The sequence below is a fragment of the Tenrec ecaudatus genome, chromosome 2 (genome assembly GCF_050624435.1).
Source record: "Tenrec ecaudatus isolate mTenEca1 chromosome 2, mTenEca1.hap1, whole genome shotgun sequence".
NCBI lineage: Eukaryota > Metazoa > Chordata > Mammalia > Afrosoricida > Tenrecidae > Tenrec > Tenrec ecaudatus.
This window is the reverse complement of record NC_134531.1, coordinates 208,113,809-208,141,676: the sequence shown is the minus strand read 5'-3', so window position 1 is coordinate 208,141,676 and position 27,868 is coordinate 208,113,809. Positions and strand designations below refer to the sequence as shown.

Below are 27,868 nucleotides of genomic sequence, written 5' to 3'. Positions count from 1 at the left end.
GAGCTCCAGGTCTCAGTCTCGTGCCTCGGGGGCGGAGGGGTGGGTCACGGGTAGCGATTCGCAGAGAAGGAATCAAACCTCAGGGCGTGGGGAGCGCCTGCAGGCAATCAGTAGACTTCAGGCCATCAAGTGCAGCGGGGCGGGGCGGGGCGGGCCGGGCGGGGCGGGGCGGGGCGGGGCGGAGGGGAGGGGGCGGGCCCGAGCGCTCGGCCCCGCCCCCTCCGCCCAGTACTTCCTGGCGGCCGCCGGCCCGGATCCGAGCGTTCGCGGCGCTGGTTTCCCGCGGGAACGTGAGGTGGGAGGACGCTCTTTCCGCGAGCGCCGCAGCGTGCTTCCTCGCCGGGCTCCTCCGCGGCCATGGGGAAGGTCCGGCAGCTCCGGTCTCGGGTGCACTCGGCGGCCGTGAGGTTCACCGCGGAGGCCGCCCCCGGCCCAACGCCTGGGCTCCGGGCGCAGCCCTCGGCCGAGCCCCCGCGCGTCGGGGCCGCGGGAAAGGTCAGTTCGGGGCGGGCGGCGGGGGCCTCGGGGGCCGGGCCTGTCCGACTGCGAGGGGAGGGTCCGGGCCGCGGGTGCTCGGCGGGCCGCCCTGGAGAGGCGAGCGTCCGAACCCCTGCTCCCGGACGCCTGGGGGCTCGGGCTACCTGCATGACCTCCTTTGCTGCCAGAGTTGGAGCCTAGGGGTCGGGGGTCCACCAGAAAACCTTCCGCCAAAGTCAGGGACGCCAGACGGCAGATTACAGTCTGTAGCTGAGGTCCCGTGGGAGGGGAGACTCCCAAGTTTAATTTACGGGGAAGAGCCTCAAAACACTGGAAGAAACCCGCTGCCTTGTATCGTTCCCCTCCCCCGTGCCCTCGACCCGAAATGAAGCCCCCACCAGGGTGCTCTCTCCGTAATCGCCCCATTCTGGACCCGCCGTAGGAGTGGAAGCATACGGCTATTTATGAGGGACTTTCCCGTAGCGCAGTGTTTTGAAATTGAGTTCATGTTTCTATTGGGTGCCGCGAGTCGGTTCGACTCATTGTACAACGAGAGCGAAACAACACCGAGTACTATTAAGTTTGAGCCCGTTGTTGCAGACATTGCCAAGCCTTCTGGCCCCGGGTCGCCACCTTTCTCCTTGCCCGTCTTCACCAAGCGTGATTCAACCCCCCCCCCCCTTAACAATTGGTTTTATTGTTCTAGCCAAGAGAATTTCTACTTAACCCCTACATAGCGGGGTTAAACTGCATTTTATTTATTTTTTTGCCTGGTAGGTCATTGCTTAACACCCCCCATCCCCCAAGTCCTGAGAACTTCCAAAGGACTCCATTCAGCCATTGTTGAGTGAGTTGTGACCCACAGAGCCCCCTCAAGCCTAAGGCTTTCCAAGCAGATTGCCAGGCCTCTCTTCCCAGGTGTTTATTATTGGTGGATTGGATTGGAATCCCACCCTTTCGCAAGGACTTTTAACAGCTCAGGCCCACCAGAGATCAGTACCTATGTTGAGGTGCCAATCAAAGCCACCTTGAGATAACACCTTATTCCCATTAGAATGGTCTTGATCAAGCCAGAAAAGGATCGGCACGCATCAGTACTCATCCCTTTTACTGTTGAATAGTATTTATCTAGCTGATGGGCAGATAGGCCCTTTCCACTTGTTGGCTGTCACAGATTATGCTGTAGTGAGTTCATATGCACATTTGTCTATAAACAAACTGCAATGTCTGTCTATGGGCTCATGGTGGTGCTGTGGTTTGGGCATTGGGCTGCTAACCCCAAAGTCTGTAGTTTGAACCTACTAGTCATGGAGATAAGGGGTTGTTTTGCTCTGGTCAAAAACTAGTTTCAGAAACACTAGGTAGGTAGGGTCGCTATGAGTCAGATTCGACTCAATAGCAGTGAGTTTGGCTTTGTTTTTTTAATCAGACCAGGTTAATCCAGATTTGGTATAACCAATGCCCACTTGGGTCAGATTTTGCAAATTTGTGTCTGTCCAAAGTAATGTTAATCAACTCAGGCTCAAAAGTACCATCCTCAGTTAAATCATGCTGTTTTGGGAACATTCCCTATACCTGGCCCTGGGCAGCATGTGTTTTCCACAGAATTGTCCACCCCACAGCCTTTGTGCTTTACAAGTTGTCCGCAAGCAGTGGAGCCCACCCAGTCTCCTTCATACACCAGCTCATGTATCCAGGTGATTGCTAGGGTCAAGCTTGTTGATGAGCTGGGGCTGTGTGCTTCATCCTTTTGGTTCAGCTGCTGACAAGAGCCAGTGGCTGCTCCCTGGTCTGGTTGTTAGCTCTAGCAAAGCCTATGCCGTTGGGCCCACTGCTGAGGAGCCTGCTGGTCTCTGTGAAGTAAGAGCATATTAACAATCCCCCCTCCCCCTACCTCCTATTAATGGAGATGCTCGTGCCCTATGACTTGAAGAGATGGTTGCCTGGATCTAGCCACCTAGGTTATCTGACCCACAGTCTCTAGCTGGAAGAAAGGTTACATTTCGGACATAAGAATTTACCATCACATGATGCCATCCGTCCATACTCCGGGATTGGGGTTCTGGAGACTACTAGAGGAACCCTAGTATCTTTGGCCTGCACTCCTGGTGTGTGTGGGGGGTGGGGGGGTGGGGGGGATGTCACAGGTAATGGGAACAGACTGGTAACTGCTGTTGCAATTTCACAGGCACGGCTAATCAGGGTACAGGCTGGGCCTCGGGGAGTGAAAGCTCAGCCTGGTGTGTGTGTGGGGTGAGGGGGTGTCACAGATAAAGGGGATGGACTGGTAACTGCTACTGGGATTTCGCAGGCACGACTAATCAGGGTACAACCTGGGCTTCAGGGAGTGAAAGCTCAGCCTGGTACCATCTTGCCCATCAGGCTTGTGTGCCCAGCCCTGCCCTGTTTCTCAGTCTTAAGCACTCCTGGGATTGGTGCTGTGGGCTCCCAAGGTAATGGGAAAGGAAGCATCCAGCCCGGGCTTGTGGCTTGTGGCCGCTGGAGAGGGCAAGGGGAGGTGAGAGCTCTGGGACTTGAGAGGGCTTGAAGTCTTGATAGAGGAATGGATACACACGACAGAAACCTGAGAGGGAACCAACCCCAAACCTAAACTTGCTGCCATCAAGTCAATGGCAACTCCTAGTGGCCCTATAAGGCAGGGTAGAACTGTCCCTGTTGGTTTCTGAGACTGGAACTATTTTTTAAACATTTTATTGGGGGCTTGTACAACTTATCACAATCCATCCATCCGTCTATTGTGTCAAGCACGTTTGTACATTTGTTGCCATCATTATTCTCAAAACATTTTCCACTTGAGCCTTTGGTATCAGCTCCTCATTTTTTCCCCTCATGAACACTTAAAAAAATATTTTTTCATGAAACTAACACATAAGAGTAGAAAGCCCATTTTCTCCCACATAACAGTTGGTGGTTTTGAACTGCTGACCCTGCATAGCCCACTGTATAACTGCTACACCACCAGGGCTCCACTGAGAACAGTACTTATGAAGGGAGAGAATGATTAGGAAAGAAAGCAATGGGAGGTTGGTGGCAGACATTTGTTTCCTATCACAGGTGCTTCAGGTGTGGAGCTAGATTTGTCATCAGTATTGGCTAAGGCTGCTCTAAGCAGTCATCAGGAGCCAGGTCTGGTGGTTTGAGGTGGGGAAAGGTAGCTGAGCCCATGAGCTCTGGAGCTGAGGGAGGCCTCCACTCTGGGAAGCAGGGGATAGCCATGGGCTGAGTCCTGTGTATCTGTAGGACCTCCGTCCTGGTGGGAGGGGGAGCCCTTCTAGTAGGGGCCCCTCAGTGTGGGTCTGAAACCTCGGAACCAGTCTGATAAATGCTCTTTCGTTTTTGTTGCCGCTTTAGGATTTGGCAGCCTTTGGCACCAAGCTCTTTGCTGGTACCAACATAAACCTCAGCACCTTGGTACAGCAGCTGGACTCGACTACACGGAACCTCAGTGCTCACCAGAGAGGTGAGAGGGAAAGGGGGCAATGGGGTGGGGAATGCTAATGCCAACCTGTCATCCGTCCACCCCCAGCGGCGCTTTGTAGCTTTTCCAGGTTTCCACGTATGTTTTGTAAGCAACTGAAAGCTCTGGGTTGTAGGATTGTCATTATTTCATGGGTGTAATTTGTCTGCCCAGCACGGTTCTTAGAGTTCTGACTGTTGTCCTGGGGAGACTACTTAGGTGCGTGCACACTGGATTCCTCTTCCTAGAACAGTTGTCTGAGAGGAAGCAGTCAGTGTCTGGCCAGGACTCTGGGTCCAGGTCCTGGTGAGAGGGCCACCCACACCCAGTGGCAGCTGTGCGAACTCCGGGCAAAAGCCTCAGAAATGGCAGGTTCTCAGGCTACCAACACAGCTGGGCCGTTTTCTGCCTGGCTACTGGCTCTGCTTCCGTCAGTTTGGGTGGCTCTTTTTGAACTTGAGTGGCTGCTTTGTATCTTGTAGAGCTGAGCTCTTTGTCACTGCACACAGATAGCCCTTTAGAGGCTATCTAGGAGAGGTATTCCACCAGCGAGCCGGTGAGCAGTGCCCTAGCCGGCTGTCTTCATGTCAGGGCTATGGAAGACCGAGCCCTCCGTCAGTCAGGCTTCTGGCCCATTCAGCGGTAGCACCGACAGTGTGGGGACTGACTGACTCATTCTAGGGGTTTAGACATCTGCTCTCCTTGGGAGCCTTTTCATGGCAGAATTCTTGGTGTTGATCCGGCCTGTGCCTTTCCAGTGCGCCTGGCGTTTCAGGAGCTCTGAGGCCACCACAGCCAAGCCCCACATGTCCTGTCCAGTCTGGGTTCTAACAAACTGTGCTGAGGGGCCCTTGCCACAGGTGGCCTCCACTGGCCTGTGGAAGTTAGCACCGGACAGACACCTCCATCTCTACCCCAGCCTGGGCAGCCTGCCCTATGAAAGAGGCGACTTGACATCCCCTCGTGAATAGTATGGCTACAGTCCACAAATTCAGAGTGTTTCTGCTGGCGCGTGGCACTCAGTAAGGGCTCAGCTGGGATCTGGGGACAGCGAGGCCCTCGTTTTGCTGGATGAGGCTGCCGAGCCAGGGTGCCCAGAGAGACAAAATCGGTGACACGTATGCATAAGAAAGAACTTGATATGAGGAAGGCATCCCTGCTCAGTTCAGCTCGAGTCCACGATTTCATTGCCCTCTTCACACCCAGGCAACTGCAGGGACCCCACCCCACCCCCACTCCCACCCCCCGCAAGGACCCTTGATTAGCCTGTGCCCTAATTTCCAGGTTGAGGTCTACCTTTAGACTTCATACCCATTTAAGTTGACAGGAACTTACTGCAACACAGGGCTCACCTGGCTGCAGGGCCAGGGGCTGTGCGATAAGGGTAACAAGTAGTAGTAGTAGGGAGAGCTCATGGCTAATCCCATAGCTCATAGCCATGCGACTGGGTGCTCTACAGGTCAGTCCCCTGTTCTGTAACGTGGGGTGGGGGGGCACAAGTGCTGCCGCTGCCCCTTGTCTCCTGTAGGGTGGGGCGATAGATGGCCGTGAGGGTTGTGTGCTGCACTTTCCTACATCAGAGGTTCCCAAACTTAGTACTGCCCCCTTTTCAGAACAAAGCGACTCAGCGCCACCCTCGCATGACAACCTTATGTACTGTAGCCTACAATCCAGGGCCAAGTGAGGTCTCTGCTTCTGCCGCCCCTGGATGATTGGCTTTGGGAGTGGGAGCAGGCAGGGGGCGCACCCTTGGTCAGGACCTGCTGCCTTAAGTGTGCCCTGTGGCGTGGAACGGGGTTTCAACCTGGTGTGCAGCTGTCTGGTTCAGACTTCTTCCCACCAGTGCACTTCCATTGTTACTTAGTGTCCCTCCTCTTGCCCTGCCACATCCGACCCACTGAAGTTTCTTCTTCAGTGTAGCGCTGTCCCCTAACCAGGAGAGCCTTGAGCCGTGGCTATGTATGTGTTTGTGACCCTAGAACGTGGGCAGACATCTGGAAGCCAGTCCATCCTCTCAGGTGCTGCTGCCTGTGGAACTCCTCCCCCCCCCCCCAGGTGTGTGTGTGTGTGTGTGTGTGTGTGTGTGTGTACCTGTGAGCCCCATTGTGTCCCTCTTCTGCCATTGTTTGGAGTTTGTCAGATGGGACCCCACAGGCCCGTCCTGGGCTGGGGGTGGGTTAGCAAGTGGCACAGTCTTAGGGAAAACTGGCTCCCTTGCCTGTGGGATGCCTGTCTGCTCAGATGAGCAGTTACGTCACTTCTCCAGCAGGGGCGGCCGTCCTCACTGTCCTCACCAATGGCAGCCAGCTGCGAGCCCTGGGCTGACTCAGAAGCAGCTGCCCTCCTGATCTCTAGGGTGAGGAAGGAGCCTAGCATGGGTGGCAGGCCCACCACCTTGGTGAGCAGCTGCCAGGTGAAGGCTCTCCCCATACCTGGGTGTGTGGGAGGCTGTGTGTGTCCCTAAGGCACTTTGGTGGCTTCCTGGGTTCCAAACAGCCTCTCAGAGCTGGCCTGGATCTGGAAGTCAGCTCTGCACCCACCACCCCCTCCCTCCTCAGTTTTGAATGTGACCCCCACCATCCCCTCCAGGCCACCAGCTGGCAGGCAAAGGGGCAGTATGGGGATGGAGGGGGCTCTGTGGGGGTGTTGCAGGGGTCATCTGAGGCCTTGAAGGTCTTGGTTTTGTTGCTGTGTGTGCCATATGCCCTGCCTGCAGACAGCACCACCCACAGACCATCCACCTCCCTCCTTGGACCAAAGAAGGCTAGATGGCCGTGTGGCGAGTGTAGGGTCAGACCCAGGGCCCTTCCTTCCATACACAGTGCACTTAGTCCCACAGCTGGCCAGCATGCCCGGGTGTGGTGTGCTCCTTAGCTGCCGGGGCACATGGCTGCTCTGTCCTACCATTCTGCTCAGAGGAGGCAGCCGAGAGCCCACCCCAGAGCTCTCCTTAGAGCTCTGCCCTTCGGAAGGTGGCAGGCAATTAACCCACTTTGATTTGAGACCTAGCATGTCAGTATCGCGGGGTCCTGTACCTAGATGGGGACCCCAGGCCTGGTGTGGGGCTCCTAGGACAACGGTGAGGGAGGCTGGGGTGGGTGTTAGCGACAGGCAGAGGTGCTGGTGGGGAAGGCTTGCAGGAGGCTGGGGAAGGGTGGTGACCAATGGAGAGACTCAGGCCAGGAGGGAACCGTGCTCAAGGGACAGTGGGCACACACCTACAGACAGTTCTCCCAGTCCTCCAGTCCTCACCCTGGAAACGGGTCAGTCAATGGGCATGGGCATGGAGTAGATATTGGCTTTCTCCCTAGTGGGGACTGCTCGCTAGAGGGCAGCAGAGGAGCGCAGTGCTCTGACCCAGCCAGCTGTGGGAGGACTGGCTAGAGCCCAAGGACCTCCTTTCAGCTCCCAGGGTTCTGAGTCCCAGCACACTGTGGACACCAAACATTTGTGGATTGTGATGGCAGTAGTCAGGGACTGTTCACGTTTTCAGGTGCTTCTGTGGAAGACCCTCCTTCCTCTTCAGCTCTGCAGTCAGTGTGATAGAGCCATCCTGCCGAAGGGCTGCGGGTGCTGGCCGCGTGGATGCCCTGTGAAGGAGAGGGCGGTGGGAGGCGGCAGCGACTGCTGCACACATGGGCTGCTATTTCTAACTCCACACTTTGAGCTGGTGGCTGGCAGCTATTTCAGGCTCTCCGTGTGTTTCTGCTGTGTGTGGATCTGCTGCAGCACCCTGCCGTGGCCGGCTGCTCCGTGCTCACTCAGCACTGGCAGCTGGGGCCGCGGCCTGGAGAAGCGTGGGCTGAGGCCCTCAAATAGAAACCGAGGGCACACGGGTAAGGCGGAGGGAGGCCTGTGCGCTGCTGTCACATCACCGTGAGGCGTCTTCATGCTGGAAATCATCCTGTGAAGTAGGAACCTGCCCTTCAACCGAAGACAGCTTGAGCCATCTGAATTCTTTGTAGAAGACAGGTCTTCCACCCATAGAAATACCTGTTTTCCGTCATGTCACCTTGTTGGCATGTGAGTGTGTTTTAGAAAAAGGGTGGCTGTGGGCAGTTTGCTCAGTTTACCAGTTTCCTCTAGGACATTGCCTCTGATCGGCACACTTTATCCTTTAGGGGGTTTCTTCTCATAACTACCTAGTGACACCTCTCAGGCGCTGGCCCAAAGGCATCAAACCCCCAGCAGCTGGCACCAGCAGGGTAACATGTGGCAATATGATTCCATCAAGATTGCTGCCTGGGGAGCCCTGTGGGGCAGTTTCTATGCTGTCCTTTCTATAAAGGTAAGTAATGGAATTGACTCAGCGGGAAGGCTCTGGTTTTGTTAATAGCCACAAAGTTGCAACGCAAGACCATGAAAAAACTTGGAAAAGAGTAAATCAAAAGGGCAAAGATCTCTCTCTGCTGCCTCCTGAGCCCTATTCCTAGTCTTTATTAGGTTGTTAGTCTGTTTCTGTTTTTTTATCATTTTATTGAGGGCTCGCTCATACAACTCTTATCATAATCCATACATTCATCCTGTGTCGAATTTGTACATTTGTTGCCATCATCATTCTCAAAACATTTGCTTTCTACTTGAGCCCTTGCTTAGTCTGTTTCTTATTGGTTTGGAGAGGAACTCTGTTCCACGGGCAGGAAGCTAGCTCATCGGGTCTGTTGTGCTTTCTCTGCGAGCCTCTTAGTTTTGTAGCTCTTGTGTTTTTGGTGTTCTTGGACTGTCATGGTTTCATGGTCACTGTGCCTTTAATCTATCAGGCCCTGTTTGAGTCTGGAGAGAAGGGAGGGTATCAGCTTCCTTTTTTCCCCAAAAGGCCAGACTGATAAGTGCTTTTCAGAAGATGTTTACAAGGATGAGCCTGTCCAGCGGCAGGGTTGTTAGACGGCCGCGATCTGGGCACTTGCGTTCTTTCTGTGCGCTCAGGTGACGTGCTTACATAACTTGTGGCCACTCACCTCTTAGTACCTGTGCAAAGCCAGCATGAGACCTCGTGATGGAATGAAAATCTGAGCTGCCCAATGGTATTTGCAGACAATCCAATTACAAGCTGGTTGTCCCCTCTTCCATTATCATGCCGGCTATGCTGACAGAGGCCCATGGCTGCTGCAGTGACATGCAGTGGCCTCTCTTGGTCTTTGCCCCTTCTGCTAGGCTGGAGCTCTGGCAACAAGAAGAAACAGCACAGCTCAGTCCCTTGGCCCTCACATAGTCTTCATGTCAGCTGAGAAAACCAAGACCCAGGCATGGGGGCTATTTGCCTGCCTAGAATCAGAACTCCCTAAGCCTCCCTCCTTTTGCCGCTCCTGTCCCTTGCCCCATGGACACTGGGAGCCATAGGCATGGCCCAGGGCTGGGTAGGGACAGCATAGAGGAGGAAGCAGCTGGGTGGCCAGCCTGGGTACCCCATGCTCCCTTCTGGCTTCCTTCCTTTCCCTCCCCCTTCCCTCCCTCCCTCCCTTCTTGGAGTAGAGTCTCCTGCAGCTACTGCCCTTCCGTAGTGCTTGCTTGAGGCTCAGGGTGTAGACCGGGGGAGCCAGCCACTCCAGCCTCGCTTTGCCATGTCACGCTTCCTCATTCCTCAACTCAGCCAGTGACATGCAGAGCTGGGGGACACTGCAGGGCTCAGGGTGAGCGGAGTGAATGGAGGATCATCTCTAGGTGCGCCAGCTCAGTGCGCTGCTCGTGGCACATGGGTGGGGACCTGTGTGCAGGGACCTGTGTACAGAGACCATGACTCAGGAGTGGGGGTAGGAGGGCAATGACACTCAGTCAGGCTCCAGGTTCCTGGAGTGAGTGGTCAGGAACAGGATTAGTAATGGATTCATTCCTGTCTCTTGACGGGACTTGTTAGCTGTTGGCCTTCAGGCCGCATGGATGTGTTTTATTAGCCAGGAAAATTGGTGTGAAGGAAAACAAACCCAGAGAAGCACATATCTTGCTAGGATGTTCTCTACAAAACGTCATCGATGCCTGGGAGATGCTGGTCCTGAACACACTTGCGAGGGTGTAGAGGCGTAGGCGGGGTGGGGCCGGGCATCTGTCCAGACGTGCTGCCTGCTATTGCTCACTGGCCTTTGTCCAGCTACTGGCCCCATGCAGGCCACCTGCCCTGGGGGCACCAGTGAGCAGGCGGCTCCCTATGGTATGTCTGGCCAGACATTCACTCCTGCAGTGAAGGGCTGTCGCATCCATCTCTGCCCACTTTGATTTTGATTCTTGGTTTATTTTGATAACCAAACCTCCAGATCTGGTGTTCCCAGTAGCCTCCCAATGCACAGTCCCTGGGGTTGATCAGAGGAATAGCAAGTCTAGTGTCCCCTCCCTGGGGCCACCGTAGTTCCTTGCGGTCAGATGCGTTCCTGCCCTAGCCACAGAAAGTCCCAGGACTTCAAGCAAGTCTGGTTGAAAGGTGGTCAAGGCTCCTAAAGAGCAGTTGTTACTGAATGGACCAGACCTCCCATCTCCCCAGCCTGTAGGGCTCCATCCCCTGCTCCACTGGGAGTGGGAGGTGGGGAGCAGCAGGCTAGTCTGCCAGGCAGAGGGGCTGGTGAGGCGACTGCTCTGTTCTGACATGCTATCCTCGTGGGGGTGGAGGGTAGCTGGAGGATGTGGGTGTGGCTCCCCCACACAACTTGTACTCCTTTGGGAACCAAGGGGGCTCTTTTCCCTGCCTGTTTGTTATTTTATGTTTTCAAGGAATGAGTTGCTGTTGCTTCTAGAAGGAACTCTCGATAGAAAAGCCTCCTCTTCCCCAATTTTACTCAAGACTGCTAACGTCATTCCAGGCCTACTGCCTGCAGGGAATACAGAGGTTCCCTCCAAACTGCTATCATAGGGTTCAGGAGGCCACTGTGAGTCCCAATGACCCGGCTAGCTCAGGGCAGAGCATTGGTGACAGGTGCCATCCAGGGAGACCACTGTCTCGGGTGGGCTGAAGGCTCCGAGTGAGCCAGACCACAACTGCTGGCCAGGCCAGGGATCTGCACCCGGACTGCATTCAGTGCCAAGATGCTGCCCCACCCTTTCCCAGCAGCCCCTTCCAGAGGCAGGAAGCAAGCTGGGAGCTCGGGCTGTGGCGGGTGCTGAGTGAGACTGAATTGTACTCTTTGACAACCCTGTGGCTGGACAGGCTGCAGGCAGAGGACTGGAAGGAGGCCTGCGGTGTGAGCATCTCCAGTGCAGGCCTCCACACCCTCTCAGGCCAGGCGATGTCTCCGCTGACAGTCTCAGCAGGCCTTGCTGGGGTTCACAGGCTCAAGGAGCAGACGGTTCTGGCTTCTGGCCTGAGGACACGCAGATGGGGAGCAGTCGCTGGGAGACTGCAGCCTTGGCAGGGCACAGTTCTCTTCATGGTTGCCCGGGGAGCGGCTGACTTCTCCAGGACATGGCAGCCTGTCCTGTGGCCATCCTGGAACTGGGCTTCCCGGCCAGGGAGGACTTGACCTAGGACCTCTCTGTTGCTAATCACAAGTTCAAGGCCTGCTTGGTGGTGAGGGACTGGGTTCTTACCTCAGGGATGCTGGCATTCTGGTGTCAGGGAGCACTCCAGCATGCGGCCCACGTGGCTGCCAGCACCTTGACACTGGGTGGCACTGTCTACGGGGTCCTAGGCTTCGGGTGTGTGTGGGGTGCCTCTGGTTCCTGCTCGAGGAATGTCTCAGTAACCCACATATTCTCTGTCTTCAGATGAAGAGAAGAAGGCGCCTTTGAACAAGAAGGAAAGAATGAAGCTGAGACGGGAGAATTGGCTGCACAGTAAGTTGTGACCTTGTCGGGATATCGTCAGCGTGGAGCAGGGGTGGCACACCAGTCGGGCTCTGGGGGATCAGATGCTAGGAGAGCGCTGGTGAGCCCTGGAGAGGCTAAAGGCCACAGGAAAGCCTCACCCAGCAGCCCCCCTGGTGTGGGTTTTAATGTGGCGGCCGCATGCCCCAGGAGTAGGTACCACTGAAACCCGCAGTCTGCCCGCCTCGGCCCCAGGAGCTGCTAGACGCGCCTCTTTGCTTGTAAAACTATTTTGGTGTTTGAGTCCCAAGATGAATCTTCAGTTACAAAAATATGTGCTTGTTTGGAATATTTTATGTTACAAAAGCAGGGCTACGAACCAGTTCTTCCCTCTTTGGTCACGGCTCAGGAGCAAAGTGAGTTTCCAGAATTTAAGTGAATCCGCGTGATGACCGGATGGAAACGAGAAAGGGGTCGAGACTCTGCCAGCAGCGTAATCTTCCTCTTAGAACACGTGGGCAGTGCCCTTCTGCTTTGAGCAGGCCCAAATCAGTGGTTTCCCTGCTCAGCGTCTCCTGCCTCACACCCTTTTAGGGCAAAGGGCTCATGCCTCCAATTCCAGGCCTTAGGCCCCTAGTTTTTTCCATCTCTTGTGTTCTGGATGACATCCACATTTACAGTTAAGTCTGTTCCAGTTTTGCTGTAGCCCCATCCTAAGCTGGTTTGAAGCCCTGCCCAGCAATCTCACAGGTGAGACCGGTGTTAGCTTAGGTATGCGTCCATCCAGACAGCTTTCCACGCACGCATATGAAGGACGGCACGTGTGTGCACCAGCAGCTCTGAGCCCTGTGGTTGTCCTGCCTCCTTGCTGCAGAGCATCTCCCAGCATGTGGAGCACGAAAACGACTTTTTCACGACTACTTCAGAGGGAATACCAGAGGTGCTTCAAGAAATTTGTGGAAAAAGGGAATTCAAAGTGATGAGTTTTTCCACAATAAGAATTTTCAGAAGCCCCCTCACATCATTTTTCATGATGCATTATTTGTTAGTGTCAGATGAGTTTCTCATTGTTTTGAAATGAACTGGTGTTCTGAATGCTTTTGTTCTAGTGTTGAGTACAACACTACAAACAAAAGCTTGGGGGTCTTCAGTGCTTCTTAAGCATGTGCAAGTGCATTGAGACCAAGAAGGCTGACAGCTGCTCATCTGCAGGACTGGCCAGGGCTGCGGGGCTGTCTGCACCGCGCATGCCGGCCCTGCTTCACGAGCTGAGCTGCTGTCTGCTGACAGCGATCTCAGCTGGGGAGAAGCCCGTGGTGCTTTAGTGGTCAGCGCTGTGCCACTGGTGAGCTGTGAGTTGACATGTTTTTGACATTGTTAAAAGAAAGGGCCTCTCCTTCTCTTATGTTTTCAGGGAAAATGTACTAAATTTTACCCCATTTCTGGGCACCTTTCCCCTGTGCTCACCATTTTTTCATTGTTTTATTTTCCATGTACTGTGCTGGCATGAAGAGCTGCCCAAAGGATGCCTTTTATCCTGGAATAGATTTTATGTGAACATGCTGGGCTGATTTTATTTTTAACACGTTGAGTATTTGTTAGTGGAATGATATTTTTCCCCGTAAAGATTGCTCTACCACTGTTTTTTTTCTTAGAATCTTTCGTATGGCTTTGCTGACTTTATAACATTCATGTTGACTGTTTTCTTAATTTCCTATTTTCTACCACTTTTTAGATGTTTCCTAAGAAAATGATTCATCTCTTTTATAGCTCCTAGTGTAGAGTTGTGCAGTGTTCTTTGGAAAGGGGAGTGGAAAAGTTAATCATCTATGACCATTGAGAACATAAAAATTTCTTGACTAATTCTTTCACTCAAGTTTCTTCCACAGTGGTTGGCTTTTTTTTGTTGTTTAAATCATTTTATTGGGGGCTCATAATCTTACACAATCCATCCATCCATCCATCCATCCATCCATCCATCCATCCATCCATCCATTGTGTCAAGCACATTTGTACATTTGTTGCTATCCTCATTCTCAAAACATTTTCTTTCTACTTGAGCCCTTGGTATCAGCTCCTAACCCCCCCCTTGTCCTCCCCTCTCCCTTAAAAACTCTTGATAATTTATAATTCTTTTTTCATGTCTTATACTGTCCAATGTTTCCCTTCACCCACTTTTCTGTTGACCATTCCCCAGGGAGGAGGTTATGTTGATCCTTGTAATCAGTTCCCCTTTCTACCCCACCTTCCCTCCACCCGCCCTGTATCGCAACTCTCACCACTGGTCCTGAGGGGTTTTTCTGTCCTGATTCCCTGTGCTTCCAGTTTCTATCTGTACCGGTGTACATCTGTACCAGTGGTACATCCTCTGGTCTAGCCAGATTTTTTGTAAGGTAGAATTGGGATCATGATAGTGGGTGTGGGGAGGAAGCATTAAAGAAGTAGAGGAAAGTTGTTTCATCATTGCTACACTGCACCGTGACTGGCATGTCTCCTCCCCGCAACCCTTTTATAGGGGATGTCCACTTGCCAACAGATGGGCTTTGGGTATCCACTATGCACTCCCCCACATTCACAATGATAGGATTTTTTATTCTTTGATACCAGATCCCTTCAACACCTCGTGATCACACAGGCTGGTGTGCTTCTTCCATGTATGTGGGCTTTGTTGCTTCTCAGCTACATAGTCACTTGGTTATCTTCAAGCCTTTAAGACCCCAGGCGCTATATCTTGATAGCCAGGCACCATCAGCTTTCTTCCTCTTTTTTGTTTTTCATTGGGGGGAAAAAGTCGACTTTGGCTACCTATTTTCCCCCATAAATAGTCAGATCTCAACTCTGATCAGCAATGAATTGTACATAACATTACTTTCTCATTTTTAAATATCTCGCGGACCCTCTTCCTCATTCTTCAATCCATTTCATTGAGTGCCTTCCTCTTGTTAGCTGCCTGCCCCTGTATTTCTCCAGGGACTTGTCTTCAGATAATATGTCCAAGTATGTAAGACAAAGTCTTGCCATCCTTGCCTCTGAGGAGCACTCTGGTCACACTTCTTCCAGGATAGTAACGTTGTATTGCCCTGGAAATCCTAGGGAGCACATCTGCTCTGTCCTGTTGGGCTGGTATGAGTCAGAATTTACATCAGTGGGTAAGAATATGTTTGTTTAGTAGGTTTTGTCTTGATCAATTCTCATGTTTTCTACATTATTGGTTTCAGTTTTTCTAATTTCCTATTTTTATGTCTGAGTTTCTGACTTTATTTTCCTATCTTTATCTTCACATGCAAGTATAATCAGCCTGTAGGAAGAGTATTGGAGAGCTAAGGTATCACATTGAGGCCTACGATGACCTGACCCAAGCTGTGGTATTTGCAGTCACCTCATGCATGTGAGACGCCCTGGTGGTCTAGTGGGTTCCAGTTGGGCTGCTGACGAAAGATCAGCAGTTCAAAACTACTAGTTGCCCCTCCGGAGGAAGATGAGGCTGGTGGTTACAGTCCAAGGAAACCCATAAAAGCAGTTCTACCTTGTTCCTATTGTGTCCTTAGGAGTCAGAATCGACTCAGTGGCTGTGTGTGTGAGGTTTGGAGGGTCTTCCACGCCCATGTGAAATCAATGAAGGCCTGTGAGTTGGCCTGTAGATACAATTTTAGCTCTAATCTCTTAAGTCAATCTTAGTTTGAAAAGTTGCCTAGAGAAAAGTTCAGTTTTAAAATGGACACATGTACTCCCGCATTGATTGTGCAGATAGCATTGTGCTTATTTTCATCACGCATCTGTTCATTTACCCGTCGTCCTCAACCCACCGTGACTATAGAACTTTTAAATGCTGCAGCATCAGTACATGGTCCAGATGACTCCAGTAGAGTACAGTGTTTGATTCTTCTCTTTGGGAGTTCAGATGTGTGCGTGATGAAATGCAAATCTCAGGCTGCCCCTGTAAGTGATGGCTAAGAAATGCTGCAGGTTTGGGGTGTATTTTTTGTTTGCACTCAAAAACCCCTTTCTGGATACAGACCATTAATTTCCCAGAAGCCTCCCATGTCCCTTTCCAGTCGGTTCCTACCCGAGTGCCCCAGAGCTCACGCTGCTCTGACTAGTTGGTATGCGGTATTGTTTTGTTTGCTCTAGACACCCTCAGTGGAGTCCTGTCCTGCAGGGCTTGGTTCCTCCGTGCTGCATGCACCAGCCAGTCTGTTGATAGACACCTGGGGGGCAGGGAGGGGTCCCATCTCGAGTGACTAAAGAGAAGGCTGCTCTGAACATTCTTTCCAAGTCCTTTGGTGCACATGTGTTTTCATTTCTCGTGGGTAAGTCCTTGGGAATGGAATGCTGGGTCAAAGGGCAGGGGTATGTTTAGTTTTATCAGCAATTGCCAGACACTTTTCTCAAGTGGGCGACCATCTACCCTCCCACCCATGCTGAGGTTCTGTGTAGCTCCACATCTTCCCAGTGTCTGGTGTGTCTGACTCTCACCCTGGCTGTTGGCGGGGATTTGAAGCCGGGTTTCATTTTGGTTTGCCACGAGAGCACTCTGTTCCTCTTCTGCTGATCTGGATATCTCTCAGTGAAGTCTCAGCGCAAATCTTTGGCTTATTTTTTTTTTCATTAAATTTTCCTTCCTTTTATTGAGCTGTAGAAACGCTATATAATCCAGATACCAGTTCTTTGTCAGAAATGTTCTGAAAAAATATTTTCTTGACTATAGATGACTTGCCTGGTTGTTTTTTTTTAAGAAAAATTGTATTTTTATAAACAGCAACATATTTGAGAAGGCCTTTTTAAAAAAAAGAACAAAGATAGCCCTTTGAGGGCTAAGATGCCCCTAACCTAAGCGAGGTGCTTTCAGCCACGGCACATGCATGTGAAGGCAGACGGTGACTGAGCACAGGAGGTGGAGCCTTCCCCTATGGTGCAGGTGACACATGCTCGGGTACCACAGCCATGGGCTGCCGGAAGCATGAACACATCTGTTTTGGAAGAAGTCCATTAGGAATGCTTCTTGGTAGTGACATACCCTGGGTACATTCTCTAGAGGAGCCAGCCCTAGTAAAGTAGGACATGTGAGCTATGAGCATCGGCTCAAACAGCAGCGATTGCAAGGACTCTACAGGAGTCAGTGTTTCGTTCTGCTTTATATCGTTACAGGGTTGCTGTAAGGCCGCCAGCCGCAGTCACACAATTGTTGCTGGTGTATATCCTGGTTAAGAATATGCAATAAGAACTCTAGTTATAAGACTACCCTAATCCGCAATAAGCTGGTTCCCAAGTGGAGGAATCCTGTGCCCTCTCATGGCATTGTTTCACTTGGGTTGCTAAGTCATTGGTAGGCTGTGGGGATTCTTGGAAACATCTTCACAGCAGTAGATATGTAAAGAGCTCCAGGCTTCACTATCAAAAGGAGCCAGTAACCTTGCCAGAGCAGTCTCATTCCCATCTATCGGGAACTTTCAAACAGGAAAATGACCTCACTTGGCAGACTTGGCTATTGGTCACACGTCTCAGTGGGGGGTTGGTCTTTATGCTCGGCTGCTGCCCTCGTCTGGGTCTGCTCATTGTCTGATTGTTGTATCATCACAGCCAGGCTGCTGGCGCCGTCTGCTGTGGGGCTGACTCACCCACAGAGCTCTCTCTCGGGCTGCAGTGTTACATCTCTTGACCCATATTGCAGCCCTTTCACAAGGGCGCCTCAAGAAGTTCATGGACAAATGGGATTTTCCCATGAACTTTTGAAACTCCCTTATCTTTGGGTGTAGGATGTGTTCTCCTACCTCTTCGTGATCGTCCACCCCTCAGGAAAGCCATGAGGTTGGCCACTTAGGGCATTGTTGTCATCTGCAAACCCACCAGTCTTTTAGGTCCTAGGTTCTACCGCCCCCTTTTCAGAAACTACTCTGTGCCGCCCTGGAATGAGAGTTTTCAGTCCTGTGGCCCATCATCCTGGGTGGAGTGTGGGTATGTGCTTTGGCAGCAGCTTGCGTCACACCAAAACCCCGTGATATTGCCCACTTTGGGAAACTCTGCTTTAGGTGAATCAAACTGAGTAGCTTAAAAAAAAAGACAAGACTTTTATTGTAAATTAGGTAAAGGCTTGCTGAAGAAATCAGAGTTTTACCCTCGACAATCTGCATGTATTTCAGCTCACGCATTGCAATGTGCCATCGTGCTCCCTGCTTCCTGTGGTACCTGCTTTCGTTCCTCCTCTTCCGTTCCTTCTGCCCTCGGATCGTACAGCCATGGATATTCCATTTTTTTATTGTGCAGATGCATTTTTTCTTTTTAAAATCATCTTATTGACGGCTCTTACAGCACTTACCACAATCCATACATCCATCCATCCATTGTGTCAGGCACATTTGTACATGTTGCCATCATTTTCAGAACATTCTCTTTTTACATGTGTCCTTGGTATCAGCTCCCATCCCCCCAATCTCCCTTACCCATCCTCCCTCACGAACTCTTGATAAATTATACATTATTTTTTCTATGTCTTACACCGACTGCTGTCTCCCTTCATCAGCTATGATTATTTTCACAGGACCTGAATTGTGTTCTAAACATGAAGGGTGAGGGCCATAGTCTCGGGGCCCCACCAATCTATTTCACCAGTAAGCTCCATTTCTTTCAGGGGTTTGAGGTCTGTCAAGCCATTTTCTGCCACGTCCTCCACGACCTTCTGCTGTGACCCTCAGAGCAGTTGTCGAAGCAGCCAGGCTCTCTAGTTCAGGGTAGTGTTTGTTTTTGCATCCATCTTGACTTGGTGCTGTTGGTGGTGGGAGTATAGCGGGTTCTCAGCTGCTAGCGCGAGGCCAGCATTTGGACTCCATCGGTTGCTCCTGGGGAAAGAGGTGGGACTTCCTCGTACCACAAAGGCTTGAGCCTGTATAGGGCCTATGGGTCAGAATTGACTCGACAGCAGTGAGATGGTACGACCTTCCTGCCCCGGGAGTGTGGGTCTGTCTACACTCTCTAATGTTCCATGAATCTGTTTATCCTGCCAGCCTTGTTCTATGATGGTAAGTTGGGAAATAGAGGATTGCCACTAGGATTCCCATTGAGGCATACAGGGGTTTTTTGTTCCAAAGAAGCTTGCTTAAATGTGCCGCCGACCAGTGTGTAGACACTGATAGTTTGCCTTAGAAGAGGGTCCACTGAAAAGAGCCATCTCTGGGAGGTGGCCTGGTGGGTCAGTTCAATTCGAGACAAAGAGGCTAGTTAAGAGGTTTTATGAGACTGGAGTCCAAAAGGGGGTAATCATGACATTTTTTTTTTAGACACAGGATGTTCACGGGGGCTTATTAAAACCGTTTTAAGGAAATGGAAAGCCACTTTGATGAGAAAAAGAGGAAAGTTATGCCAAGGAAGGCTTTTCAATCGAGGAGGGCAAGAGCTGTTCTCCGAGCCATCTGCGGGGCAACATTACCCCTGCATCAGCCTACAGCCCCGGCCTTGCCACTTCATGTGTTTAGGGGCCGTGAGTCGTGTGGGCTCTAGGTCACAGCAAGCCTGTGCACACAGAACCGAGCGCTGTGGGCTCGTGTGCACAGTTCTGGTTGAGCCACTGCTGCGGCCGCCATATCCAGCTCACCGAGCATGGTGTCCCTCCTGAGAACGTGTCCCAAACAGGTGAGACGGAGTCTCACTACCCTCCATTGTAGGGAGTCTTCTGGCCTTACTCCCCAGAACGATCTAGCAGCTCGCAGCAGGATATTCCCAGTATTTCAGCGCCGTAACTCAGACACATTGCTCTCCTCTGCTTCTCACTGCCATGGTCCTGCTGTGAGGCTATTGAAAATGCCATGGCGTTGGCAGGCCCACCCTAGGCCCTAAAGGAGCATCCCTGCTCTTTAGCATTTTAAATAGGCCTTGTGCAGCTGATTTTCCCAATGCAGTACGTAGTCTGCTTGTGGATCCTCGTAAAAGTTAATCCTCGACCCCTTATGTCTCTTCTCCGTTTGTCATGATGGTAGCTGTTGGTCCACCTGTGAGGATTCCCGCATGTCTTTGTAATCCACACAGAAGACTGCAGTCGTCAGCACGTGTTTCAGGTGGGGTCTGCATGTCAGGGACTGGATAGAGAGCGGGACGCACCACCTTCACATGCGTCCAGATGGAGAATGTGTCATGAAACAATAACGTCGTATTTGGTGGTTTTGAACTGATGACCATGTCGATCACAGCCCAATGTGTAACCACCTCATCACCAGGTCTCCACTTGTTCAGGAAGGTTTCTTCAATTTTGTTGAACTATTTTATGATTTGCCCTTCTTTTAAAGATTGGTAATTTTAGGCCCTTAAGCGTCCCACATAAACTTTACCATCAGCGTTTCAGTTTGTTTAAAACAGCCACCCCGCACTGAGCGAGACTGATAGGGAATCTTAGCCTCATATCTTCAGCCACATGGACAAAGAAAGAGCATCTCCATTTACTTCCATTTTGCTTAGTTTCTGTGAGCCAGGCTTTGGGGTTTACTTTGTCTATATAAAATTGCTTTTGTTTTATATATATGTAATCTTATATCTAGTGACCCCACACTGAAATTTAATATATTCATATTGTACAACCAATTTGTTTAAACTAGCAGTGAGCCAGCTGGGCCATCGCCCATCTGCAGTAGTGGACAGCAGTAGCTCCCCTGGGGAGTTGGGCCAGGCCTATCAGGGAGTCCCTGCTGTGCTGTGGATCCTCCGTCTACTCTTGCTCCTGAGCTTCCCTTCTGCCTTCGGATTGTGCCCTAACGTTTTCACGTACTACTCTTTGGGGGCAAGCGCTCCCTTAGCTTTGACTTTGGCTGCTGTGCTCTGGGGCCCAGCCGGGACAGCCCATCTTCATAGTGGGGCTTGCCTGCTCAGTACCGTCAGGCTTCCAGGCCAGCACCAGGATGGCTGGTTAGTCCCGCCCACTCCCTCAAAGACAGGTTGCTTGAAGAGACCCAGGGCCAAGGAGGGCAGAGAGAGTTGTGGCCAGAGTCCCTGGATAGGGCCACAAGACGTTGAGAAACCGGTGGGTGCCACCTCCCTGGTGAATAGATTGTTTGCTTTCAGAAGGTGCTCTTAAACGTCTGCCCAACATTGTCTCACAGCCCGTGGTAGTGTGCTAGCACGCTGGGTCCAGGATGTACGTGGCCAGCACTGGGGCTGTGCTGAATTCTGGCTGTGCAGGTCGAGTGTTGTCACCTGGCATTTCCAGCCTCTGGGACAGCTACCTTATTGCCTCTGCTGCCACCTGATGAACAGCAGGGTCCTTGTGCTTGGGGAGTCGTGGGGCGAGGTGTCCCTCTGCTTCCCTCAGGCATTGCCTCTTGCCCTGGGGGCAGGGGTGTGTGTGGGAGGGTTGGTCTAAAACCTGCAGAGTATTTCTAAGTTTGGAAGTTAAATATACTTAGAAATACAGCTTAAGTCCCAGGGCTCTGTATCGGTTCCTAGACTCAATTCCCTTCTCAGGGCCATGCTGAAGTCAATCATACATGGCCACCCTCCACCCCCCAGTTTATTCAGCTAGACACCAGCTTCCACCGCCTGGCAGTCCACGTCCGTGGTCCTCGCTTTGCCTTCAGATCCCACCACTTCCCCTGGCATCAGCCCGCAGTGGGAAGAATCCTTCCTGCTGGCATCCTCTCCCCTGGGCGACTGCCTTGCTGACAAGTCCTTCCTTTCTGTGCTTTTGTCCTTTTTGCCCCTTTCTTTGTGCCTCCTCCAGCCTTCCCCACGTGCCCAGGCCACCATGCCAGCCTCCTCTTTCAAAGGAAAAACCCTCAGTGCTTATAATGCTGGTCTCATGACCAAGCCTGTAATTAAATCGCGTGCAGAGCTCTGTGATTAAGGGAAAAAATAACTCGAGCCAGCCGCCTCCCAGGTTTCTAGGGCGGGAGGTAGGTGACAGCAGGAAGTTGCGTGGCGACAGGCTTCCAGCCTGCTCGTGGTGGCAGCCTACCCCAGAGGAAGCGGGGCCGGCCAGTGTTGGGGCTCAGGCAGTGGTGGGGAGGGTACTCTTGCTGGCCCTGGTCACCCTTGTACACCCAGCTGGCTGGCACTTTAAAAATATGTGTTCCCCAGCACCGTTTGCTGAAGCATGGTGGCGCTCCATCTGGTGACTTACAAAGTTTGACTTTGTGTGGGTCGGGGAACCTGTGGTTTCCATTCCCCTCTAACTTCATGCTCTTTCCAATTCATCCCAGAAATTGAGGCTGTCAAGCAGGCTGAGAAGAAGCGCTTAGAGGAACAGCGACGGAGGGCCACCGAAGTAGTGGGAGATCTGCGCCCACTACTGGAGGCCCTACCCACTCTGGCGGAGCTAGAGAGCCCCAGTGGCCAGAGGCAGCTCAAGAGGCAAGTATGGTACCTTGGTCAGAAAGCAGGCCGAGTTGTGTGGTCCAAGACCGACTCCTACCCTACAGACCAAGCACCAACTGACCTGGGTCCAGAGGAAAAAGAATGGTGGAAGAGGGAGAGGTGGGAAGGGTCCCTGCAGTTTCGGATCTCATCAGACTCCAGATCCTTTCACCTGAGCCCTGCCCACCCTCACTCTGGGACAGGCAGGCAGGAGATGCTGGGAGTGCCTGGCCCAACTGTGGCAAGCAGGAATGTGTTCAGGTTGGTGAAGTGGCCGTGATGGCTACGGCTTAGGCCAACTAGTCTGGGTAGGGGCAGTCACACAGCCCAACCTATCAATGTCTGCGCAGCCTGATGACACCTTGGTTCCGTAAACCTGTGGTATAAGGGAGAGACTCGGCAGAGTGCTCCTCCAGCCTGCATAGCAAACGAGCCAACAGCTGCTGGCTTGGAGTGAAGACTCTTCAGGTCGAGGCAGCTGTACAAGCCCCTCTGCCATGAGGGCCTCAGGATCCAGCTATTCCAGTGTTGCTTGAGATCCAGGGGCAGAGGTCTGGCCCCTCACAGTGCAGACTGGGGATTTGGAGCAGAACTCTACCATCCTGAAGACCACTCCTCCACCTTTGAAAACCAGCGTCTGGCCTTAGTGGAGACCAAACACCTTACAGGGCCCACCAAGTCACCGTGCCCATCGTGACGACTGGGTATTATCTACCTCTGCGGCTCACCTTACTTGGCCCACAGTAGCATTTCCTCTCAGTGGAAGCCGTGATATGTATGAGCTCGGACTAGAGCAGGACCTGAAGGTACAGGCAGGCCGAATGAAGAAGTGGCCCAAATAAATGCCTACAGTCCCCACTCCACTCCGGTTACACTACCTTCCTTCTCTCAGCCTGCACCTGTGGCCTCCATGACGGCAAGGGAGGCGTTCCTGGTACGTGGTGTACCGATGCTCTGCACTCCATGCAAGTACCTGAACGGGCCAAAGAAAGCGAATGGTCATCTCTGCAGACGAGGATTTTAACAGTCAAGTGGATGGGATGATGCGTTTCACGGAAACTTGTCCCTTGCACGGTAGGGGCCTGAACAAAGTGGACACGGTGGCAGGTTGTGATTACGGAGGGCTCAGCAACGTGGACGTCCGCTCACCAAGGCCGCCTTGACTATTGCCGCTGCTGAGTGCCCGGTCTGCCAGCAGCAGGGGCCGACACTGAATCCCAGCAGATCAGTTTCCTATCCCTGCCACCTTCTCAGGTCTGGAGACCCCTGTTCCCAAGGGAGCCTCTCAGATGAAAATGGGCTAGTGCATTCACGGTTGTGTGCATGTCAGTTGTAGCACATCGGGAGCAACTACGATGTAATTTATTGTCTCTGGCGATTGTGATGGTTAATGAGTAATGTACAGGTGTTAGATTGACAAGGGGTGATCTATGCTGGCTAAGGATGATGCCAACTAGACACTAGGTAAGGGTGTGGGCGGAACTCAAGCTGTCAATGTGTCTCAGCCTGATGACACCCCCATTGGTATCAAGAGCCTTTGGCATAAGAGACCAAGCAGGGTGAATTCTCTTGGTCCTCTGCTGGAGCTGGATCTCGCACAGTGTTCCTTGATCTCCTATTGAGTCACCTGCCGATAGGCGCCCTCAGCAGGCTCCAGACAACGGATTTATTCAATCGGATTTATTCAATCTACTTCCGACCTCTGCATCCACCAGCCTGCTTTCTGTTCACCAACTTCCCTGAGTCAGGAGAAGCCTGGCTTGAACGGATGGGACTTAGCGATTTCTCCAACCATGTGAGCCGTTTCTTGTTATAAAGCTCTGCACAACACACACAGTGTCCGTGGTCTTGCTTCTGATTGGACCCAACACAGTGGCCAAGGCGGACTCTCACACCCCTCTTTCAGCTGCGTGTGCATGGCCACCCTAGCCCAGCCCTCTCCAGCTCCCCCGCCCGGCCACACCGCCGTGGGCACCAAGGCTGCTCTGCCCTCTCAGGCTGAGACGTCTGTGGGCCTTGTCTGCGCCTGCGCACACCTTCCCCCTGGGGGCTCCTCAGCTGTGCCGCCTCCCTGAGGTGGGCCTCACTCAGGCTAGTTTGTTCCTGGCACATTTCCGATATTTCCCTGTCACCAGAATCCTAGCTACCAGAGTTTTGGGGGTACTCAAACACACCAGCATGTTCATCTTCATGAAGGAGGGGCCTCAGCCAGGTGTGGGCCCACACCTCGGCTTTCCAGGAGCAAGCTGGACAGACGGAGGGGGCTCTGTTGTGATTACCGTAACCTTGTTTCTGGACCATCAGTATTTATTGCTGTCAGTTCTAACTTTGCTTTTTTGAGCAATAATACTTTCTGTAGCTGATAGCCCTGACCCTTGTCTGCCCAGGTTGCTCCTTGTCTACCCCATCACACAGAAGAGACTGTCCAGAGGGAAACCACCCACAGTGATGACCAGACTCTGGGGAAGGGGCCCTAACCCCCATTGAGATTGACAGCTGAACCCAAGCCTGAGATACAAATTCCGTTCTGGTACCTCACAAAAATGCTGCCCTGGTCAAAGCACATATGTGGTTTCTCAGTTTTCTCATCTGAAGAATGTCCCCTGAGAGCTGCAGAAACCTTGGTTTGCTGGCTGGGGCGGGAATGCGTGTGGGACCCTGCAGCCATGGGGCTGGGACTGAGTCAGCTCCCTCAGGTCAGAAGAGGCAGTCTAACCTGGTCTCAACCTCTGGATGCCCAGCCTCACGTGGTTGGTCCTCCGGGAACCCCAGGGGCACGTGGGGGTGGTGAATACACTTCTCACATCATAGTTTCCTTTAATTTTTTCATGTTTGAAATGAACTGGCCTCAGTTTTTGTTGCCTCCCCTTTTTAGCCTCAAGAAGGAAGAAAGTCTCGGGTCTTCAGAGTGGTGTCATCACAGCCCGCTACTGGCACGCACACGCAGTACGTGCAGGGTGGTGGTAGGCCGAGCCCATGCTGGCAATCAGTCTCGGCTTCCCAGCAGTCCTGGCCATGAGCACTTGTCTCCCTAGGCTGTGCTTGGCTCTGACAGCGCCGTTCGCCGTGGCCTTTTTGAGGAATGCCAGTTAGCTGCTGAGTGCCTCGGCATTTGTGATGATTTGCCATAAGGAGAGATTTGGGGACATGGTGATATCGGCCCTGGCTAAGGTCATGCTTGTCAGCCTTCTCGCCTGTGAGGTCCTCTTCCCCTCTCCCACCCTGGCTCTGAGCAGTCCCCGCATACACCTCATGCTTACGGAGTGGGGAGCTAGGACAATCTATAGAAGGTGCCGGCATATTGTGCACAGCCTTGCACACACACACTTTTATAACTTGAAGGCTGTGCAAACAGCCTTGTATCGAGTAATGCAAGCAAAGTTTACGTTGCACTGGGAAACCAAAATTCCACACCACTCTGTTACAGCGCTTGCTCTATTATGATCATCTGGGCCCAAAACAGTACCCCTGAGGTCAGCCGCCTGGATGTGGGAGTCCGTACAGTACAGGGTGTTTGCCTCGCCTCGCGCGCAGGTGGTTCTAGCTGGGGCCCCACCACTGCGTGCAGTGCAAGACGACTTGCGCACTGCCTTCTGACATCAAGATCCTCCAGGCTGACGGGCACGTTTCCCGCCCTGGCCCTAACCCTCCCACGTCTCCCTGTATTGTAAGGACACATTTCAGGAACAGATTGGGGTGCTTGCCGTGCTCAATGGAGTACGCAGTGCTTTTAGGGCCCCCCTGCTGTTGGTTACTTCTGTGTAGAACCATCTCTGCTGAGCTAACCCTGAGCTGTCAGCAGCACGTGGGTCGCTGCCTGCCTCCCTTTGCCTGCTCCCAGCACCTTCCGTCGAGTATTCCACCCCAGTGCGTATGATCGGATACCAACTTGTGCCCTGTGAGACGCAACGTCACCCCTGAGCACAGTGCTTACCAGCAGTGCCTTTCCCATTAATTTCCAGAGTTATGGCACCTTCTTCAAAAGCCTTTCCTGGGGAGCAGGAGCCAGGACTCTTACCTTCCCCTGGCCTCTGTAACCCCAGCCGGTGGTCAGCCTCAGCACCTCACTTGGCCTCTGACCGTCACCATAGCAGAAGGCAAAGCTTACCTGCCGGGGTGACAAACCTGGATCCCTGACAAGGGCTTTCAACTTGCTTAGACATTCCTGGAGAGCCCTGCATACGAGCCACCTGGCTGTGGGGCATCCTCGCCCTCTGCTCTGGCCTGTGGCTGAGCCCAGGCCACCATGGCTCAGGAGATGGACGCTAGGAGAGCCCCTACACAAGATGTCTTCATGAGGCCCATGTCTGACCAGCACCCAAGATGTGGGCTGTGGACATTGGCCTGAGCTTTCTGACTCCTCTCAGAGAACTGAGGAGCAAAGGATCATGAGACAAGAGGGTCAGCTCTGCCTTGGGGTGAGGGGAGGCGGCCGAGCCACCCCCACCCCGAAGAGACTCAGCAAGGGCTGAAGAAGAGTGGGACTGAGATCATTTTTGGTGCACATGACATGTCTTACATTTATATTTCAAAAAGTAACATGAATAAAACACTAGGTCTGGAGTCTAAATTTAGCTGAGGAGCTCGGAGTAGATTCTCCGGCCCTTCCTACCCTCTCAAGCCTTCGTCGTCTCTGAAAGGAAGCCTGGTGGAGCCCCTTTGCAACTCTGCTGCTACCCTGTTTCCCCGAAAGTAAGACATCCTCTGAAAATAAGACCTACTTACAGTTTTGCCTCACTGAAATATAAGGCATCCTCTGAAAAAAGGCCCTCTGAAGCTACCATAACGACCGTAGTGCAGCTGGTGCGGACGAAGTGTGAGGTCTCTTAATAAAACAATAAATGTGCACCGTATTCTTCATGGAAAAATAAGACATTCCCTGAAAATAAGACCTAGTGTATCTTTGGGAGCAAAAATTATATAAAGACTTACTTTGGGAGGAAATGGGTAGAGACCCCGGGCCTTGTCCTGACCTTTGAAGAATGCCTGATTTTCTGGGGCCCACATAGACCCTCAGGATAAGCTAGGTGCGATGGGAGGTTCGGTGTGTGCATTGGTGTCTGCTTCACCCCAAGCCAGCGTAGGCCCTGGGATGCAGCCTAGGTGCCGCCAGCCCCGGGGCTAACCCAGTGACCAGCTGGCCCTTCAGGTTCAAGCACCTGTGTGAAAGTCGCTTGGTGTGGTTGGTCAGGTCCCAGTCCGTGCAGCCCCAGCGTGCAGCTCGGGGGAGCCTGGCAGGGCTCTTGCCTTCGCGTTGGACTGCTGACCACGAGGGGACCGTTGGGTGTGACTAACCCGGCTTCTCCCTGTGCATGGCAGGCCGAGCCGCAAGCCCAGGCCCACGGAGCTCAGGCAGATGAGCGGCAACCAGAGGATTCAGTTCCTGTGAGTATGCGCCGCCTCGGGCTGTCCCAACCACCCACGATGCCAGTGTGGAGGGAGCAGCAGCTCTTGGCCCTACCCCAGGGCGCCCTGGCCTCCTTGTCCCAGGACAGCATGCCACTAGGACTTCGGCTCCCTGTCCGCCTGGGTGTCCTCAGCGCTGTCCCCGTCCTAACCTTTAGGTATTTGCTTACAGCATGGAAGAAAGCGCCCGGTTCAAGGCCCTGCTGTCCAACCCTGCCTACCGAGCCAATCCCCTGGAGGTCATTGGGCAGCGGCTGCCCCACCAGCTCTCGATGGACGGCATTCTGGCCTTCCAGTCCTGATGGCCAGAGCCTCTCAGGCGCAGTGTTGCAGGGGCCTCCTGCTTTTGGTGTCTGTCCTGCACCTGGGGGCATTCTTTCTGTTGCTGGGCATTAGGGAGGAGAATGGTGAGTGTAAGAAACACGGAATAAAGTGTTTGGGGCTGAA

General features: G+C 52.7%; 1 protein-coding gene across 1 annotated transcript; it reads left to right on the top strand.

Annotated features, from left to right (window-relative positions):
• The first annotated feature begins 231 nt into the window (after positions 1-231).
• Positions 232-27,868, top strand: SLX9 (SLX9 ribosome biogenesis factor). The gene is made up of 6 exons (XM_075542202.1): positions 232-495; positions 3,850-3,958; positions 11,645-11,713; positions 21,862-22,012; positions 27,335-27,400; positions 27,594-27,868. Exons 1-6 carry the CDS (start codon positions 358-360, stop codon positions 27,721-27,723), a joined length of 663 nt encoding a protein of 220 aa, XP_075398317.1. The 5' UTR covers positions 232-357; the 3' UTR covers positions 27,724-27,868.